Source organism: Grampus griseus (assembly GCF_964374135.1).
Source record: "Grampus griseus genome assembly, chromosome: 13".
In the NCBI taxonomy this organism is placed as follows: domain Eukaryota; kingdom Metazoa; phylum Chordata; class Mammalia; order Artiodactyla; family Delphinidae; genus Grampus; species Grampus griseus.
In genome coordinates, this window is record NC_139007.1 from 28846979 (window position 1) to 28866011 (window position 19033).

Consider the following 19033-nt stretch of genomic DNA (forward strand, 5'->3'; position numbering starts at 1 on the left):
TGTGCTGGGCCAGCTAGGTGGAAGGAAAGTAAAAAGATGCCTGCCAGCACTTCTGTCCCTAGAGAAAGTTCCACCAGATTGTTGCTCCTTTGGCACATGCCCTAAAATTAGTCAGTGAATCTCCTTCTCATATGGCCCAGGTACTTTTCAAGCTGCTGCCTTTGCACTGGGACTTGGAGTGAGTGAGTTTGTGTCCAAGCCCTTCAAGAGCAGTCTCGGTTTCCCACATCCCTCTGGCTCTCCTGAATATAATCCTCACTGTTTTTCAAAGCTGCACATTATTGGGGCTTGTTTCCTGGTGCAGGTCCTCTGGGCTGGGAATCCCAATGTGGGGCTCAGACTCCTTGCTCATCAGGGGCTACCACCACTGTGGCTGTGATATCCCTCCCACTTGTGGTTGCTGTACCCAGTGTGTGGGTTCTGACTAGGCTACATCTGTGTCCCTGCTTCTCATCTCAACATCCTTAGTTGCAGAAAATCTGTTCTGCTAGTCTTCAGGTCATTCTCAGAGATTTGTAGTTACCGTTCTGGTGTGTTTGTGGGAGGAGGTAAGCTCAGGATCTTCCTACTCTGCTTTCTTGATCCTGCCCCAGTACACATTTTTTAAAATCAAAAAATTTCCCTATGAAACTTATAGTTTGGCTCAATTTTAGATCTTTATTGCAAAATGAGTTGCTCCTTTGTGATACTTATTAAAATAAGAATGTTATTCATTTTACGCTAGCATCTAGAACTCTGTATAGGGCAATATTTCTAAAGATAGATTTTTTGGGGGGGTTCCCATATTTCTGTTATTTTACTACCTAATATTTAATATCTACTAGTGTTATTTTCTTACTGTGCTCTTTTATGTGTTGTTTTATAGTTTTTCCATTTGGTCATAAAAATTAAAGTAGAATCAATAATTTCTAGGTTTTACAGGTCTCAGTGTACACCCCAAATGTGAAAAGAAGTATGAGGACAAATGGGAGAATCTTAGCTAGAATTGTGATAGGATTTTAGTGGTTCTTGGTCTAGCAGAAGGTCTCAAGTCTTTTGGATCTAAGCTGTTGTCAAGAGGGCTTCAAAAAAGTTGAGAATAACAGCAGCTGTTATCTGCGCTGTCCAATATGGTAGCTGGTAGCCAGGTAAGACTCATATAAGAAAAGCTCATTACCTTATTGAGCACTTGAAGTGTGGCTAATCTGGATTGACTTGTTCTGTGTCAAAAATGCACAGGACTTTGAGGACTCAGTATGAAAGAAAGAATATAAAATAGCTCAATAAGTTTTTATTAATTTTATGTTGAAATGGTAATACTTTGGCTACACAGCAGTTCACCCTTATCTGCAGTTTTGCTTTCTGTGGTTTTAGTTACCCACAATCAAACATGGTCTGGAAATATTAAATGGAAAATTCCCTAAGTAAACAGTTCGGAAGTTTTAAATTGTGCACTGTCCTGAATAGCATGATGAAGTCTCGTGCCATTCTACTCCATCATGCTCCAGATCCCCAAACATTGACATGGTCCGCTTTTGACATTTAACCATTGACATCATCATGGCTCCATGACCCAGGGTCACCTGAAGCAGATGATCCTTCCTCTGATGTACTGTCAGAAGGTCAGTAGTTGCCTGATGATATGTCACAATGCTTATGTCATTCCCCTCACTTCATATCATCAAGTAGGTTATCATCTACGTCATCACCAGAAGAAGGAGGAGTACAATACAGTAAGGTATTTTGAGAGAGAGACCACATTTACATAACTTCTGTTAGAGTACATGGTTATAATTGTTCAAATTCATTATTAGTTATTGTTGTTAATCTCTAACTGTGCCTAATTTATACATTAAACTTTATCATAGGTATGTATGTATAGGAAAAAACAAAATATATATATGTTTGGTACTATCCACACTTTAAGGCATCTACTGCAGGCCTTGGAATGTGTCCCCCACAGATAAGGGAGCACTACTTTTTTTTTTTTTTTTTTTTTGCGGTACGCGGGCCTCTCACTGTTGCGGCCTCTCCCGTTGCGGAGCACAGGCTCCGGACGCGCAGGCTCAGCGGCCATGGCTCACGGGCCCAGCAGCTCTGTGGCATGTGGGATCTTCCCGGACCGGGGCACGAACCCGTGTCCCCTGCATCGGCAGGCGGACTCTCAACCACTGCGCCACTAGGGAAGCCCGGGAGCACTACTTCTTAATGTGACCACTGGGAAGTTTAAAATGGCATATGTAACTCCTGTTTGCAGTTCTTATTATATTCTGTTGGACAGCACTGGCTCTAGATCTCTTCTGATAAGTAATATATTTTCTTAGATATGGGTCTTCCAAAGAGACATCAAGATATCACTAGGTTAGTGCACATAAGACTAGAGCTGTAAAATTACCAAGGTAGCTAAGCACAAGACTTTTCCATATAACTCTGCCCCAGCATAACCTGTACAGAGAGTTGTCTAAGTGCGCTATGCTTGCTCCCACTCCCTCACCATACTTCGCCCTTCATTCTGGCCATGCAGAGCAGCTTGACAAAATTGGGGGCCTCCTGGAAATCTCAGCATACTTGTTGCTTGCTCTCAGCTGGATCGCTTCTGAAATGTTTCTTGAAAATGCAACTGCTTCAACAATAAGCTTCTTAATTATGTCGTGGGTTCACCACGAGGGTATACAAACAGACCCTCAGCAGTAGCTAATTTTCCTTTAATTGTATCTCATTCTCATGTTGGAATATCCCATTTCTTATTCATGAAAGCCTAACACGTGTTAATCCATTACAGGTGGAGTAACTAACACGGCACAATATCAGAACAGACTAATGGTATATGAACCTAACCAGGTAAGACTCATATAAGAGAAGCTCATTACCTTAATTAAAATGAATTTTTAAAGATTGCTACAGTAATTAGGAGTTGGAATGCCAAGTCTGTACACACACATGCAACTTAAACTTACATAGACAAAAGGAAGCATCTGGTTAAACTTTTTGGTTGCCTTTTTTTTTTCTCACAAAACACAGAATTTCAGCTCTTGTTTTATGCTATACTCAATGCTCAACTTTTTCAGAGTTTTGCATAATGTAGGAAAAAGGGAAAATATATTGATGAGTTAAATGCCTTTATTACCATGTATCTCAAGTGGCTGTTCATCATTGAGGCATCATGAGAAAGGAACTGGATTGTCCTGTTGCCACATCCTTTTAGAAGGCCTGTCATTCTAGGAGGGGAACATGCTTATGGTTTCCTTATTCCCAAATAAAGTGATAACTTTTATTTAACTCTATATAGTCAACGTATCCCAGGACAGTGTGTAGGACAAATCCGAAGGAGAAGTATCTGAAGAGTTGGCGCATGTTTTTCATCTAAGAGCTGGGCCTGCACTGGGAGCATTTTGATGGTGGCTGTCCCTTCTATCCACTTTTCATGCACACTTAATGACTTTTCTTTCCCCCAAAGAAGAACTATTTTTATTCTCTTTTCCTTCTACCAAAGTATCTGTAACTGTGGCACATGTTTGCTGAATTTTGTCATTTCTATGATTTTGGTAATATAAGTATTTTTCATGATTTTGACAATATTCCAGAATGATTTGATTAGGAGGTTTCATCTTCATCAGCTGAAGATAATGGAACACAAAACAACAGGTTGGCTTTGGCACTCTGGGTTGGGACTAGCCATCAAATATATGTTCAGAGTGACCTCAGTCTGTTTAGTATTTTTTAATTTTAACAATTACTTGATTCTGAGTTTAGCGAAGGTATTTCTGTCTTTGCAAGTGTTTCCTGATGTCATTAGAGGCTGTAGGTTTCAGAGACCACGTGTCCCTGGGCCGGATGTCCCAAGAGGGATCATTAATTGCAGTTGCTTAAGTTTGGTGCACACGTGGTTAAAGAGGAAGAAGGTGTTAACATTTCTCAGATGAGTTCTGTTTCATGTTTGTACACACATGCTCTTTTTAAAAATTCTGCTGGCATATTGTTTACGGTGGGTACTGGCAAACATCACATCTGCTTGCATCTTGCTCAGAATCTCAATAACTCTATCATTCAGCCCTGGTGCTTATTTCTCTTCTAGGCCTTTGTGGAGAGTGGATAATGCCTGCCATCTGCCACAGAGCACATCGCTACCTGCCAACAGGCAGGCTGGGGTGACCTCTGCTTCCCCAGCACTGATTAGTATTCACACGCTAGCTTATTAGGAATGACCCCACCAGGCCTCTCTGTTTCTTTGCCTTTGCAGCGGTTGGCGGCTCACCTGGCAGGCACGGCAGTGAAGGAAGCTAAAGATATAATCAGGGGATGCAGTCAGGCTTTGCAAACCAGATGGCATCCATAGTCCTGTGGCAGGGGACTGGACTGCTAGTGGAAACATTGATTCCTAATACTGTGATGGGTTGCCTCATTTTAGAAAGCACCTAAGGAAAGCATCATCAGTCTTGAGTTAAATCCACTCATGCATAATGTATTAAAGATATTTCTTAAGAGAATATCTGAAAGAAAGGTTTGACTGTTTTATTAAAGATACATTTAATTGGAAGGAGGTTCTTAATATGACATGTTTAAAAAGGGGGGAGCAGATAAATCCAAGCCTTAAAAAACTGGACAAACCACTTTCTTTTTCTCATGTTAGTGTGTCTTTGAAAGAGAAATTACAAATTAGCCAGTCGATAAGCCAATAGTGAATGGACCAGTATTTATACAAAACTTTCTTTTTTGCTTCTTCCTTTACAGCTCTGTGAACTGAAATTCTGTGTATTCAAACCATCATACGATTTTTCTGGTCGAAATCCAAATTTTTCTCTGCAAAAAGAAATAATCTGTGTTCTTCCTGTATGTTTAGTGTTTATGTAAAAAGAAAATGGTAAGGTTTACTTACCTGACCATTACTTAGCTGAGATTTAAAATTAAAGTCATATTTGATTTTCATCTATTTTTACATTATATTTTAAATAGGAGCCTTATTTGAGAGGGGTTGAGCATACCTTTCTCATTCCTGAGAGTGATCTAGAACCAAAAATTAGAGGTTTCACCATTCCCTAAAGTTACCACAGAACATTGGTCTTCTAACAAAACAGATAACCACGTGCCTGGAAATAACCTTTCCCAATCTGCTGAAGATGTGAGTGTAAATATATTAAAGGCTGTGAGGGGTTTGTTGCTGAATCAAATCTTTTTTTTTTTTTTTTTTGCGGTACGCGGGCCTCTCACTGTTGTGGCCTCTCCCGTTGCGGAGCACAGGCTCCGGACACACAGGCTCAGCGGCCATGGCTCACGGGCCCAGCCGCACCGCGGCATGTGGGATCCTCACGAACCCGTGTCCCCTGCATCAGCAGGCGGACTCTCAACCACTGTGCCACCAGGGAAGCCCCGACAATAACTTTTTAAAAGTGCATATTATTGGACATATGTGCCAGGCATTGTTCTAAATGCTTTAGGTGTATTAGCTCATTTACTCTTCACAAAAGGCTTGTCAGGTGGGTACTGTTATCTCTGTTTTACAGATGAGGAAACAGGCACACACAGGTTAAGTAAATTGCCAAGGTCACACACAGATGATAAACTCAGGCATTCTGGATCCAGAGCCTGTTTTGTTATCATTATACCACCATACACAGTATACCTAACCATGCACTTGTACTCTTAAGTCATTTGCAGGAGTAAGTTCTCTCAATTGGGAGAAATAACCAATCATGAAAACTTCTAAATTCCCATATGCTCCCCTTACAAATTCAAAATGCAACCCAAGGAAGAGGAAATGCCTTACGTAAGTTGCAAATAGAGTTAGAACATGTGGGCTATTCTGCACTTGTTCTGAGGCAAGAAGCCCATACCTTTCAAAGTATATAAACAACATTCAAATAGAATGTGATTGACCAACATTAGAGTCCCCACTACTAATGAGGCACTGCTGTTTTCTGCCCTGGAGGTCTCCACTTAACAGAATTCACCTGGGTTTCTTTTTTCTCTTTTTTTGTCTCAGAATAAGTGGATAAGCCGCAGCCCCATGCTGCAGAGGCGGGTCTACCATTCCATGGCTGCTGTTCAAAGGAAGCTTTATGTTCTTGGAGGCAATGACCTAGACTACAATAACGACCGGGTCCTCGTGCGGCATATAGATGCCTACAACATGGACGCTGACCAGTGGACGCGTTGTAATTTTAACCTGTTGACTGGCAAGTACCTTTGATTGAGTAAATCGGGAAAAGCAGAGATTCAGGAAGTTGCCATACTTGTTTTCTTAGATATCTGTAGTGCAGCTGTAAATATTAAGTGCATGGTGGTAGAACAACTTGCTCTTATTACCCAGAAGGGTGTGCATTGTTTATCTCACAAAATCGGACTCAATCAGGTGGCTGAACATCTGGCTTCTCAGGGCCTGTGTTACCTTTGTGTGTGTTTTCACGTTGCCGAGAGAGACGTGTCAGGTCCATTATTGTCTATCAGTATTCATGTAGGAACATTGGTATAAGTAGGAGGAACCGGGTGTTGAAAGAGGTAATGACTCTTTACAGGAGCAATTTATTTTTTACTTCTCACTACTTTTAGTCCTCTTATTTCTTGCGAGTGCAGAATGGTCTTCATTGTTTGTCAGGGTCAAATATCGTTTCTGCCTGTATTCTCCTAAAGACAAAACCTTAGAGATGTTCCGTGCATGGAGGTTTGGCAGCACTTCTGGCCACACAGACCCACCCAAGCATTACCACGGGGTAGCACTAGGTAGGGACCATACTCATCCCACAGGGGAATAAAATGAAAGCAGCGAACAGCTTACCCCTGACTTTTTTTTATGAAGTTGAAAACTTGTCCTCCCTTTTCGGCCTACGTGATTAAGATCCCTTCTAGGCTGCTCTAATAGGAAAATCGCAGACTCGAACGGGTGGGCTGGACTGTTGCCTCGAGACACTTTAATATGCTGAGTGGGCACTCAATCACTCACAGCTGCCGCTACGGAGGCCACAGTGGGGGCATAACCAGTGTGAGAGGTTCAGATGCTTTGTATTGAGCTCCTGTTTTTGCGAAAATGATCTTTGAGGCCCACCTACAAGCACTTAACTCTTAAGTTGCTGAAGTGGTACCTTAGCCCCTTGGTCCCTCGATCTGTGATTCTGTCTGCTATAGGATCCAGCTTATTTATTACCCGAGTCAATCCTGTGTCAGCCCATCAATAAAAAGAGACTATCTCACTCTCTGATGGCCTCCAGGGAAGAATATGTAGTAGTGAGTTATTCTGTCTTCTTTTTTAAGTGGGGGAGGAACCTTTCATCATTTTGGCGTGTCAGTATCTAGGGACTACCCAGGCTGGTCCCAGCTCAGGAACTTTAATATAGTCTTAAAACTGTTGTGTATGTAAAGAAAAGAAGGGTAGTAACTTTATCAATCTTTTCTGTCATTTGTCTTCTTTTGGGGCACACTAGGGGCATGGCTGTTTTATTGGCTTCTTGCGGTTGCAGCCATTACAAATGTAAGCAGTTGCTTAAAAGCATTTGTAGTACAAGAGGTGTTTTGCATTCCTAAAATATACCATATAAACTAATGGCATACAACATAGTATAAAACTTAGTTCTATGTGGATTATTGCTGTATTTAATGCTGTATTTACTAACTTGGCTGGCTATTAAGTGTTATGGCCGGATTCTGACCCAACACAGAGTCATTCTCTGAGAGTGCTTAATTCTTCCCTCTGAGAACTGGGAGACAGTGATTAGTTGAGGCAGAAATCCTGTGGAATATACAAGTGTGCCACAGAGGGAAATTGTATCCTCAGTGGCAAAAGGGTTAATGAAGACATGCAAGGAAATGGATTTATTTTTCCTCTTTTATTCACTTCTCTTTACTTTAGGCCAAAATGAATCTGGAGTTGCTGTCCATAATGAGAGAATATATTTAGTGGGTGGATATTCGATTTGGACAAACGAGCCTCTGGCTTGCATCCAGGTGAGTGGTTTAAGTTCCTTTTGGAGTTTGTTCAAGTGGTTCAGTGAGGTTATTTTTGCAATGCTGCTATTGCAGGGAGAGATGTTTACAGGTAGGAAGAAGATTGAGCTTCCTTTGTGCAGCTAGTTCAGCCACTAAACTTCATCCTGCATCCTAAAGATGCTAACTAATAAATGATGGAGCTCTGTTGAAAATAAAGATGGCAGTGAGCTTTGAAAACATATGTTATACTGGAAATGGGGAAAGTGGAATGCTTTTTCCTTTCTTTTAAACCAAAACATCTAGAAATCTTGGTAATAGTACTTTCACATCTGCAAAACTTTACAAATGTCTCCTTTCTATACCATTTTCTTATTTTCTGTATTACAATTCATTCAACAAATGCCACCTATGAAGGTGGTGTTCTTTCCTGGCAGAAGTGAGTAGTAGTTGTTTACGATTGGAAGCTTGTATTGCTTCCCTCTTAGAACTGTTTTTACTGTGTTCCATAGGTGTTTTTAATTTATCATGTTTTTATTTTCATTTGTCTCCAGGTAATTTTTTAATTCCTCTTTGATTTCTTCAGTGATCCACTGGTTGTTGAGTAGCATGTAGGTTAGCCTCCATGGGTTGTGTTTTTTGCAGTTTTTTCTTACAGTTAATTTTTATTCTAGTAGAGTTGTAGTCATAAAAAGATGCTTGATATGATTCCACTATTCTTAAATTTACCAAGGCTTGTTTTGTGGTCTAGCATGTGATCTATCATGGAGAATGTTCCATGTGCAACTGAAAAGAATGTGTATTCTGTTGCTTTTGGATGGAATGTCCTATATGTGGCTATTAAGTCCCTCTGGTTTGATGCTTCATTTAAGTCCAGTGTTTCTTTATTGATTTTCTGTCTGGGTGATCTGTTCACTGATGTAAGTGGCATGTTAAAGTACCCTACTATTATTGTGTTACTGTCGGTTATCTCCCTTTATGTCTGTTAATATTCACTTTATGTATTTAGGTGCTCCTATTTTGGGTGCATAGATATTTACAAGTGTTAGATCTTCTACTTGGATTGACTTCTTGATCATTATGTAATGCCCTTCTGTGTGTCTTGTACCAGTCTTTGTTTAAACTCTATTTTGTCTGATATAAGTATTGCTACACTGGCTTTCTTTGGATTTCCATTTGTATGGAAAATCTTTTTCAACGCTCTCACTTTCAGTGTATGTGTGTGTTTAGATATGAAGTGAGTCTCTTGTGGGCAGCATATATATAGGTCTTGTTTTTGTATCCATTCAGCCACTCTGTGTCTTTTGATTGAAGCATTTAGTGCATTTACATTTAAAGTAATTATCAATATGTATGTTCCTATTGCCATTTTGTTAATTTTGGGGGGGTTGTTTTTGTAGATCTTTCTTCCCCCTTTTGTTCTCTTGTGATTTGATGACTATATTTAGTGTTATGTTTGGATTCTTTCTCTTTTTTTCTATGTACCTATTGTAGATTTTTGATTACCATGAGGTTTATATATAGCAATCTGTGTATGTGTATATGTGTGTGTGTGTGTGTGCATAGTTTTAAAACATACATGTTGTTTTAAGTTGCTGATCTCTTAATTTCAAATGCATTTTAACAACCCTGCATTTGTATTCCCCTCATGATTACTGTTTTTGACATCACCTTAATCACCTTTTAACACCTTAACTGCTTATTGTGGATATAAATGAGTTTTACTACTTTTGTGTTTTAACTTTTCTACTGGCTTTCTGTGTGGATGATTTCCTACCTTAACCATTTGTTTACATTTACTGATAAGCTTTTTCCATTCATAATTTTTATATTTCTAGTTGTGGCCTTTTAAGTGAAATAGAAAAGAGAAGCTCCTTTAACGTTTCTTGTAAAGCTGGTTTGGTGGTGCTGAACTCTGCTAGCTTTTGCTTGTTTGTAAAACTTTTGACCTCTCCGTTAATTCTAAAAGAGAGCCTTGCTGGGTGGAGTATTCTTGGTTGTAGGGTTTTCCCTTTCATCACTTTAAATATATTGTGCCAATCCCTTCTGGCCTGCAGAGTTTCTGTTAAAAAGTCAGCTTATAGCCTTATGACAGTTCCCTCGTGTACAACTTTTTGCTTTTCCCTTGCAGTTCTTAATATTCTTTCTTTAATTTTTGCCATTTTAATCAATGTATCTTGGTGTGTTCCTTTTTGGGTTAATCCTGTATGGGACTCTGTGCTTCCTGGATTTGGGTGACTGTTTCCTTTCCCAGATTAGGGAAGTTTTCAATTATTACGTCTTCAAATATTTTCTCAGCCCCTTTCTTTCTCTCTTCTCTTGGGACCCCTATAATGCGAATATTAGTGTGATCGATGGTGTCTCAGAGGTCTCTTAAATTGTCCTCATTTATTTTTATTCTTTTTTCTGTTCAGCATCAGTGATTTCCACTACTCTGTCTTCCAGCTCACTGATTCATTCCTCTGTATCATAGAGTCTGTTGATTCCTTCTAGTGTATTTTTCATTTCAGTTATTGTATTCTTCATCTCTGGTTGTTCTTTATAGTTTCTAACTCTGTTAAAAACTTCTGGGCCTCCCTGGTGGCACAGTGGTTGAGAGTCCGCCTGCCGATCCAGGGCACGCGGGTTCGTGCCGCGGTCCGGGAGGATCCCACATGCCGCGGAGTGGCTGGGCCCGTGAGCCATGGCTGCTGTGCCTGCATGTCCGGAGCCTGTGCTCCGCAACGGGAGAGGCCACAACAGTGAGAGGCCAGCATACCGGAAAAAACAAAACAAAAAAACAAAAAAAAAAACTTCTAACTTCTTGCTTTGTGCATTCATTCTTCTCCTAAGTTCTTTGATCATTTTTACAGTCACTACCCTGAACTCTTTCTCAGGTAGATTGCCTATCCATTTCACTTAATTCTTCTTCTGGGGTTTTTATCTTGTTCCTTCATTTGGAGTATGTCCCTATGTTGCCTTGTTTTGCCTAACTTGCATTTAAAATTTTTCTGTGTCTGGTAGGTTGGTTACAGTTCCCAGCCTTGGGTAAGTGACCTTTTGTAGGAGATGTCCTATGCATCTTGGCAGCACACACCCCTCTCATCACCAGAGCTACATGCTCTAGTGGTGCCCCATATGGGCTGCATGGGTCCTTCTTTTGTGACGGGCTGACTGCTGTGGCTCACTGGAGGATGGAGTCAGGGTCCAGAAGACCTCAGGGCTGCTGTCTGCCCACTGGTGGATGAAGCCAGATCCTGGGCCTAATGCTGGCCTACTGGTGGGCAGAACTGAGTTCTGGGAACTGGTTGCAGGGCCCAGGGGTTCCAGAGCTATTGTCCAATCACTGGTGGCTGTGGCTAGTTCCTAACACAGTTGGTTACAGGGTCTGGGCTGTCCTGAAGCTTGTATTGGCCTGCTAATGGGCAAGGCCAGGGCCCAGCCAGTGTGAGGGCAGGGTCTGGCCTGCTGGTGGAATGGCCAGTTCCACAGGCTGCAGGGCTGTGGTTGTATTGTGGCTCATGTTCACCCCTTGGTGGTTAACAGTGGTCCTGAGACTAGAGAGGCTCACCAGAGGCTGTTGCAAAGGCCCAGGGATTTCTGGGGCTGCCCACTGTGTCCCAGCATCTCTGGGTGGAGGGCCCTAGGGGCCCCATATCTAGTGTCTGTGAACTAGTTTGTAGGACTGTGTCCTGAGCCCTCTGGTAGGCAGAGCCATGTCTGGGGAGCTCTGGGCTCAGGGAGTTTTAAGGCAGCCCTTCTGCTAATGGGTGGAGCTGTCTCTGCTCAGTTAGCTGCTTGGCCTGAGGCATCCCAGCACTGGTACCTAGTCTGTTGGGCCAGGGTAGGGCTGGGTCCCGAGGCTAAAAAGGTAGAGGGAGGATTAAAAAGTGGCGCTTGCCAGCACCAGTGTCCATGAGGTAGAATGAGCTCCCCAGAATGGCTGCCTCCAGTGTCTGTGTTCACAGGGTGAGCTGTGAGATCACTCCAAGATAAGCAGGTAGGTCTGACCAAGCCTTTTTTCAAATTACTGCTTCTGCTCTGGGACCAGGAGTGTAAGATTTCATGTGCACCCTTTAAGAGTGAAGTCTCTATTTCCTCCAGCCCTCGGGCACTCCTGAAAGTAGGCGCTGCTGGCCTTCAAAGCCAAATGCTCTGGGGGCTCATCTTCTTAGTGTAGGATCCCCTGCGCTGGGAAATCCAACACGGGGCTCAGACCCCTCACTCCTTTGGAAGAACCTCTGCAATTGTAATTACTCTCAGTACTGTGGGTTGCCCACCTGTGGGTATGGAACTTGACTAAATCACAACTCCGCCTCTCTTACCCATCTCGGTGTGGTACCTTCTTTATATCTTTAGTTGTAGAAAGTCTTTTCTGGTAGGTTCCAAACTTTTTCATCAATGGTTGTTCTGCAAATAGTTGTAATTTTGGTGTGCCTGTGAGAGGAGGTGAGCTTAGGGTCTTCTACTGTACCATCTTGGCCAATCTCCAGAGGCAGTACACTCTTCGACATCAATCTTAGAGATATTATTTTTAATGTGTCTCTATTTCCTGGCTTCTGGAGTATCCAGGGTTGTTCCTCTGACTCTAATGTCTCCTCTTTCATTTCTAATTTATTTATTTTCTTCTTTGATTAGCAGTTTTATTATTATTATTTTTATTGGGGTATAGTTGTTTTACAATGTTGTTAGTTTCTACTGTACAGTGAGTAGAGTTCCCTGTGCCATACAGTAGGTTCCTATTAGTTATCTATTTTATACATAGTAGTGTATATATGTCAATCCCAATCTCCCAATTCATCCCACCACCACCCCCTGCTTTCCCCTCTTGGTGTCCATAAATTTGTTCTCTACATCTGTCTCTATTTCTGCCTTGCAGACTGGTTCATCTGTGCCATTTTTCTAGATTCCACATATATACATTAATATACGATAGTTGTTTTTCTCTTTCTGACTTAACTTCTAATTTATTTGAGTCCTCTCTTTTTTCCTTGGTAAGTCTAGCTACAGGTTTACCTATTTTGTTTATCTTTTAAAAGTGGGTTTAAGCTTTACTGACCTTTTCTGTTGTCTTTTTATAGTTTCTATTTCATTTATTTCCACTCTGATCTTTGTTGTTTCCTTCCTCTACTAACTTTTGAGCTTAGTTTGTTCTTCTGTATCTAGTTCCTAGTGTAAATTTAGGTTATTTATTTGAACTTTTTTTTCTTAACATAGGTACCTCTATGATCTTCTCTCTTTCAACAGCTTCTGCTGCATCCCATAAGTTTTAGTATGTTACATTACATTTTCATTTGCTTCAAGGTATTTTCTGATTTTTCTTTTGATTTCTTCTTCGACCCGTTGTTCAGTAACATGTTATTTAATCCTCACATATTTGTGAATTTTCCAGTTTTCTTCTTCTGATTCCTAATTTCATACCATTGTGGTCGGAAAGGATGTGTGATATGATTTCAATCTTAATAAATTTAAGACTTGTTTTGTGGCCTAACATATATCCTGGGGAGTGTTCCAGAATATATTTTCCTCAAGTGTACATGGGACATTTATAAAAACCAATCATGTACTAGGGTTAAGGCTACAAAGACTTAAAAATTAAGTATTATGTATGTAGACTATAATATCTAACTACAATATAATTAAGTTAGAACTTAATAAGTTAGTTAAATAAACTCCTACTTTGCTAAATAACTCATGGGTTAAAGAAGTCCTAATGGAAGTTTAAAAAATACCCAGAACTTAAGGATAACAAAAACAATACATAGCAAAGCATGTGGGATACATATAGCATAAGTTAGAACATGAACAAAAAACCCCTCAAAGTAGAAGAGAGAATAATAACGATAGGAAAATAATGAAGTAGGACACAAAAATACAGTAGAAAAAATTATCAAAGGCACAAATTAGTTCTTTGAAAAATCTTGAAACTCTTTATGGGAGTCTTTAGTTAACTGAAGTCTACCTTGTACTAGAGTTTGGTCCTATCTTTTGGATAACAACAAACAAGCAAACTATTTTCTTTCAAGGAGGGCTTCCAGTCTTTCATCTGTGCATGTATTTGTCAGTCACTGTCTTTGGGGTTTCTTTTTATTTTGTTCTTTTCAGAATTGCAGAACACTGAACTGAGCAATAGGCAGTGATCTGTAATGCTGGGACCCTGGTTTTTAAGTGGTTTGGGACCCTTCATTTGACTACTTACTCAATAGAAGCAAGTTTGGGTTTATTAAAAAGATGCAAATTTTAAATATACGTATGGGTATATTTCTACTAATTGTAATGTTCAATTAGATGAAGGAATAGAAATCAAGATGGAATGGTCACTAATCATATACACTAATTAACGCTTCATGACTTCTGGTTGTTCCCAAACAAATCTGTCCTCAAAAGATGAAGAGGTGAGGGACATGTGTATATCTTAAACCAGAGGATATTCTAGAGTAGCCTCAGAACTACAGTGATTCTAAAAAAGATGTGATTCTTAAATGTTTTAATCAATGCCTATGTTAGTGGAATAAATTTTCATCTCTGAGACTGGACAGTAAAATATTCTACTATATTTGCTTTTTTAAAAAATTAGCATTATGAAAAGTTCTATGTTCCAGTAGTCATTTTGAAGTACCAAATCAATCAGTAATTTTGCAAATGCTGTGTTTATTCCCTTGGCTGGCACAGTAGTCTCACAAAGCACAGATAAATTTGAAAAAGGCTTTTAAGAGCCTTTATTGTTTATAGATAATAAGTTCATATAAGCATATGGATTGTCACTTAAAGAGATGCTTGGAATGAAAGTCTTCATGGATAAGAGACTTTCATTTTAGTTGTTATTCACAACTGGTTATGGTTTACATTACCATTCATTCTAAACTATGGTTGCACAATCTCAAATACTTGTTTTTTTGGTGACTACAGAACTATTTATTTTGGTTCACTAAAAGTAAATATGTTGATGGTTGGAGAGACTAGCTACGTGTTCAAAAGGAAGCCATTTCTCTACTACTTGCTGGAAGAATATCCAACAGAGAAGAAAGATGAGAGACTGGAATAGTGTTTATGAGAAGATATTGATTAGACAGTAGAAATTCCTGAGTACCTATCAGCAGGATGAAAATTACAGGAAAGAGAGGAGACAAGATGGTGGAGTAGAAAGATGTGCGCTCACCTCTTCTTACGGAAGCACCAAAATTACAAGTAACCGCTGAACAACCACTGACAAAAAAACACTGCAACCTACCTAAAAAGTTACCCTACATCCAAAGACAAAGAAGAATCCACAGCTAGATTGTAGGTGGGATGCAACTGCGATAAAATCCAATCCCATATATGCCGGGTGTAAAATAATTATGCCACAGAAGTTCTCCTACAGGAGTGAAAGTCCTGAGTCCCACCTCAGGCCTCTCCAGCCTGGGGGTCTGGCAATGGAAGGAGGAGGCCCCAGGAAATGTGGCTTTGAAGGCCAGCAGGGTTTGACCACAGGGATTCCACAGGACTGGGGGAAACAGAAACTCCACTCTTGGAGGGCGCATACAGGGTCTTGTGCACGTCAGAACTCAGGGAAGAAGTGGTGACCTCATGAGAGACTGGGGCAGACTTACCTGCTAGTATTATATTGGAGGGTCTCCTGCAGAGGCAGGGGGCGGCTGACTCACTGCTGGGACAAGGACACTGGCGGTGGTAGTCTGGGGTGTACTCATTGCCGTGAGTCCTCTTGGAGGCCTCCATTTTCTCACCAAGACCTGGCCCCAACCAACAGTCTGTAGTTCCAATGCTGGGACGTCTCAGGACAAACAACCAACAGGGCAGGAAAACAGACCCACACATCAGCAGAGAGGCGCTTAAAGTCTTCCCAAATAAACAGGTAGCTGATAAACACACCCCCTGACATGGTCCATCCCACCAGAGGGATAAGACCAAGCACCACCCACGAGTGGGCAGGTACCAGTCCATGCCACCAGGAAGCCTGTACAAGCCTCTTAGCCTCATCCACCAGAGGGGCAGACAGCAGAAGCAGGAACTACAAACATGTAGCCTGTGAAACAGAAATTGCAATCACAGAAAGTTAGACAAAATGAGATGGCAGAGGAATATGCCCCAGATAAAGGAACAAGATAAAACCCCAGAATAACAAAGTGAAGTAGAGGTAGGCAATCTACCTGAAGAAGAATTCAGAGTAATAACAGTAAAGATGATCCAAGATCTCAGAAAAAAAGAGTGGAGGCACAGATCGAGAAGATACAAGAAATGTTTAACAAAGACCTAGAACTAAAGAAAAAACAAAAGGATGAACAATACAATAACTGAAATGAAAAATACACTAGAAGGAATCAATAACAGAATAACTGAGGCAGAATGGATAAGTGAGGTGGAAGACAGAATGGTGGAAATCACTGCTACAGAACAGAATAAAGAAAATAAGAATGAAAAGAAATGAGGACAGTCTAAGAGACCTCTGGGACAACATTAAATGCACCAACATTCACATTACAGGGGTCCCAGAAGGAGAAGAGGGAAAGAAAGGCTCTGAGAAAATATTTGAAGAGATAATAGCTGACAACTTCCCTAACATGGGACAGGAAACAGTCACCCAAACCTAGGATGTGCAGAGAGTCCCAGGCAGGATAAACCCTAGGATGAACACACTGAGACACATAGTAATAAAACTGACAAAAATTGAAGACAAAGAGAAAATATTAAAAGCAACAAGGGAAACAACGGATAATATACAAGGGAACTCCCATAAGGTTATCAGCTGATTTCTGCAGAAACTGCAGGCCAGAAGGAGTGGCACCATATATTTAAAGTGATGAAAGGGAAGAACCTACAACCAAGAATACTCTAACCAGCAAAGCTCGCATTCAGATTGGACAGAGAAATCAAAAGCTTTACAGAGAAGCAAAAGCTAAGAGAATTCAGCACCACCAGACCAGCTTTGTAACCAATGCTAAAGGAAATTCTCTAGGTGGAAAAGAAAAGGCCACAACTAGAAACAAGAAAATTATGAGTGGGAAAGCTCACCGGTAAAGGCTAACATACAGTAAAGGTAGGAAATCATCTGCACACAAATACGATATCAAAACCAGCAACTGTGAGAAGAGGAGAGCACAAAAGCAGGATATTGGATATCCATTTGAAATTAAAAGACCAGCAACTTAAAACAATCTTGTTTATATATAGATGGCTATATCAAAACCTCATGGTAACTGCCAACCAAAAATCTACAATACATACACACACAAAAAAGAAAAAGGAATAAAACCCTGAAGGCAGTCATCAAATCACAAGAGAAGAGAACAGAAGAGGAAGGGAAGAAAAAAGACCTACAAAAACAAATCCAAAACAATTAACAAAATGGCAGTAAGAACATACGTATTGTACAGGGTTGAAGATGGTGGAGTAGAAGGATGTGCTCTCACTCCCTCTTGCAAGAGCACCAGAATCACAACTAACTGCTGAACAATCATTGATAGGAAGACACTGGAACTCACCAAAAAAGATACCCCACATCCAAAGACAAAGGAGAAGCCACAATGAGACTGTAGGAGGGGCGCAATCACAATAAAATCAAATCCCATAACTGCTGGGTGGGTGACTCACAAACTGGAGAACACTTATACCACAGAAGTCCACCCACTGGAGTGAAGGTTCTGAGTCCCAGGTCAGGCTTCCCAACCTGGGTGTCCCGCAACGGGAGGAGGAATTGCTAGAGAATCAGACTTTGAAGGCGAGTGGGATTTGATTGCAGGACTTTGACAGGAATGGGGGAAACAAAGACTCCACTCTTGGAGGGCACACACAAAGTAGTGTGCGCATCAGGACCCAGGGGAAGTAGCAGTGACTCCACAGGAGACTGAACCAGACTTACCTGCTAGTGTTGGTGGGTATCCTGCAGAGGCGGGGGGCGGCTGTGTCTCACCATAAGGACGGACACTGGCAGCAGAAGTTCTGGAAGTACTCCTTGGTGTGAACACTCCCAGATGCCACCATTAGCCCCAACAAAGAGCCCAGGTAGGCTCCAGTGTTGGGTCGCCTCAGGCCAAACCAACAAGGAGGGAACCCAGCCCCACCCATCAGCAGACAAGCGGATTAAAGTTTTACTGAGCTCTGCCCACCAGAGCAACAGCCAGCTCTACCCACCACCAGTCCCTCCCATCAGGCAACTCGCACAAGCCTCTTAGCCTCATCCACCAGAGGGCAGACAGCAGAAGCAAGAAGAACTACAATCCTGCAGCCTGTGGAACAAAAAGCACATTCACAGAAAGATAGACAAGATGAAAAGGCAGAGGGCTATGTACCAGATGAAGGAACAAGATAAAACCCCAGAAAAACAACTAAATAAAGTGGAGATAGGCAACCTTCCAGAAAAAGAATTCAGAATCATGATAGTGAAGATGATCCAGAACCTTGGAAGAAGAATGGAGGCAAAGATAAAGAAGATGCAAGAAATGCTTAACAAAGACCTAGAAGAATTAAAGAACAAACAAACAGAGATGAACAATACAATAACTAAAATGGAAAACACACTAGAAGGAATCAATAGCAGAATAACTGAGGCAGAAGAACGTATAAATGACCTGGAAGACAGAATGGTGGAATTCACCGCCACGGAACAGAATAAAGAAAAAAGAATGAAAAGAAATGAAGACAGCCTAAGAGACCTCTGGGACAACATTAAATGCACCAACATTCGCATTATAGGGGTCCCAGAAGGAGAAGATAGAGAGAAAGGACCAGAGAAAATATTTGAAGAGATTATAGTCGAAAACTTCCCTAATATGGGAAAGGAAATAGCCACCCAAGTCCAGGAAGCACCAAGAGTCCCATACAAGATAAACCCAAGGAGAAACAGGCCAGGACACATAGTAATCAAATGGCAAAAGTAAAAGACAAAGAAAAATTATTGAAAGCAGCAAGGGAAAAACGACAAATAACATACAAGGGAACTCCCATAAGGTTAACAGCTGATTTCTCAGCAGAAACTCTACAAGCCAGAAGGGAGTGGCAGAATCCAACAACACATTAAAAGGACCATACACCATGATCAAGTGGGATTTATCCCAGGGATGCAAGAATTCTTCAATATATGCAAATAAATCAATATGATACACCATTTTAAGAAACTGAAGAATAAAAACCATATGATCATCTCAATAGATGCAGAAAAAGC

General features: G+C 41.0%; 1 protein-coding gene across 1 annotated transcript in view; it reads left to right on the forward strand.

Annotated features, from left to right (window-relative positions):
* KLHL32 (kelch like family member 32) overlaps nucleotides 1-19033 on the forward strand; it is a gene marked incomplete at its 3' end in the record, with an annotated part of 186161 nt that overhangs the window by 156840 nt on the left and 10288 nt on the right. The window contains exons 7-9 of the mRNA XM_082669375.1: nucleotides 2762-2820; nucleotides 5960-6152; nucleotides 7820-7914. Coding sequence (XP_082525501.1) covers nucleotides 2762-2820; nucleotides 5960-6152; nucleotides 7820-7914 — 347 coding nt within the window. The remainder of the gene's footprint in view (nucleotides 1-2761; nucleotides 2821-5959; nucleotides 6153-7819; nucleotides 7915-19033) is intronic.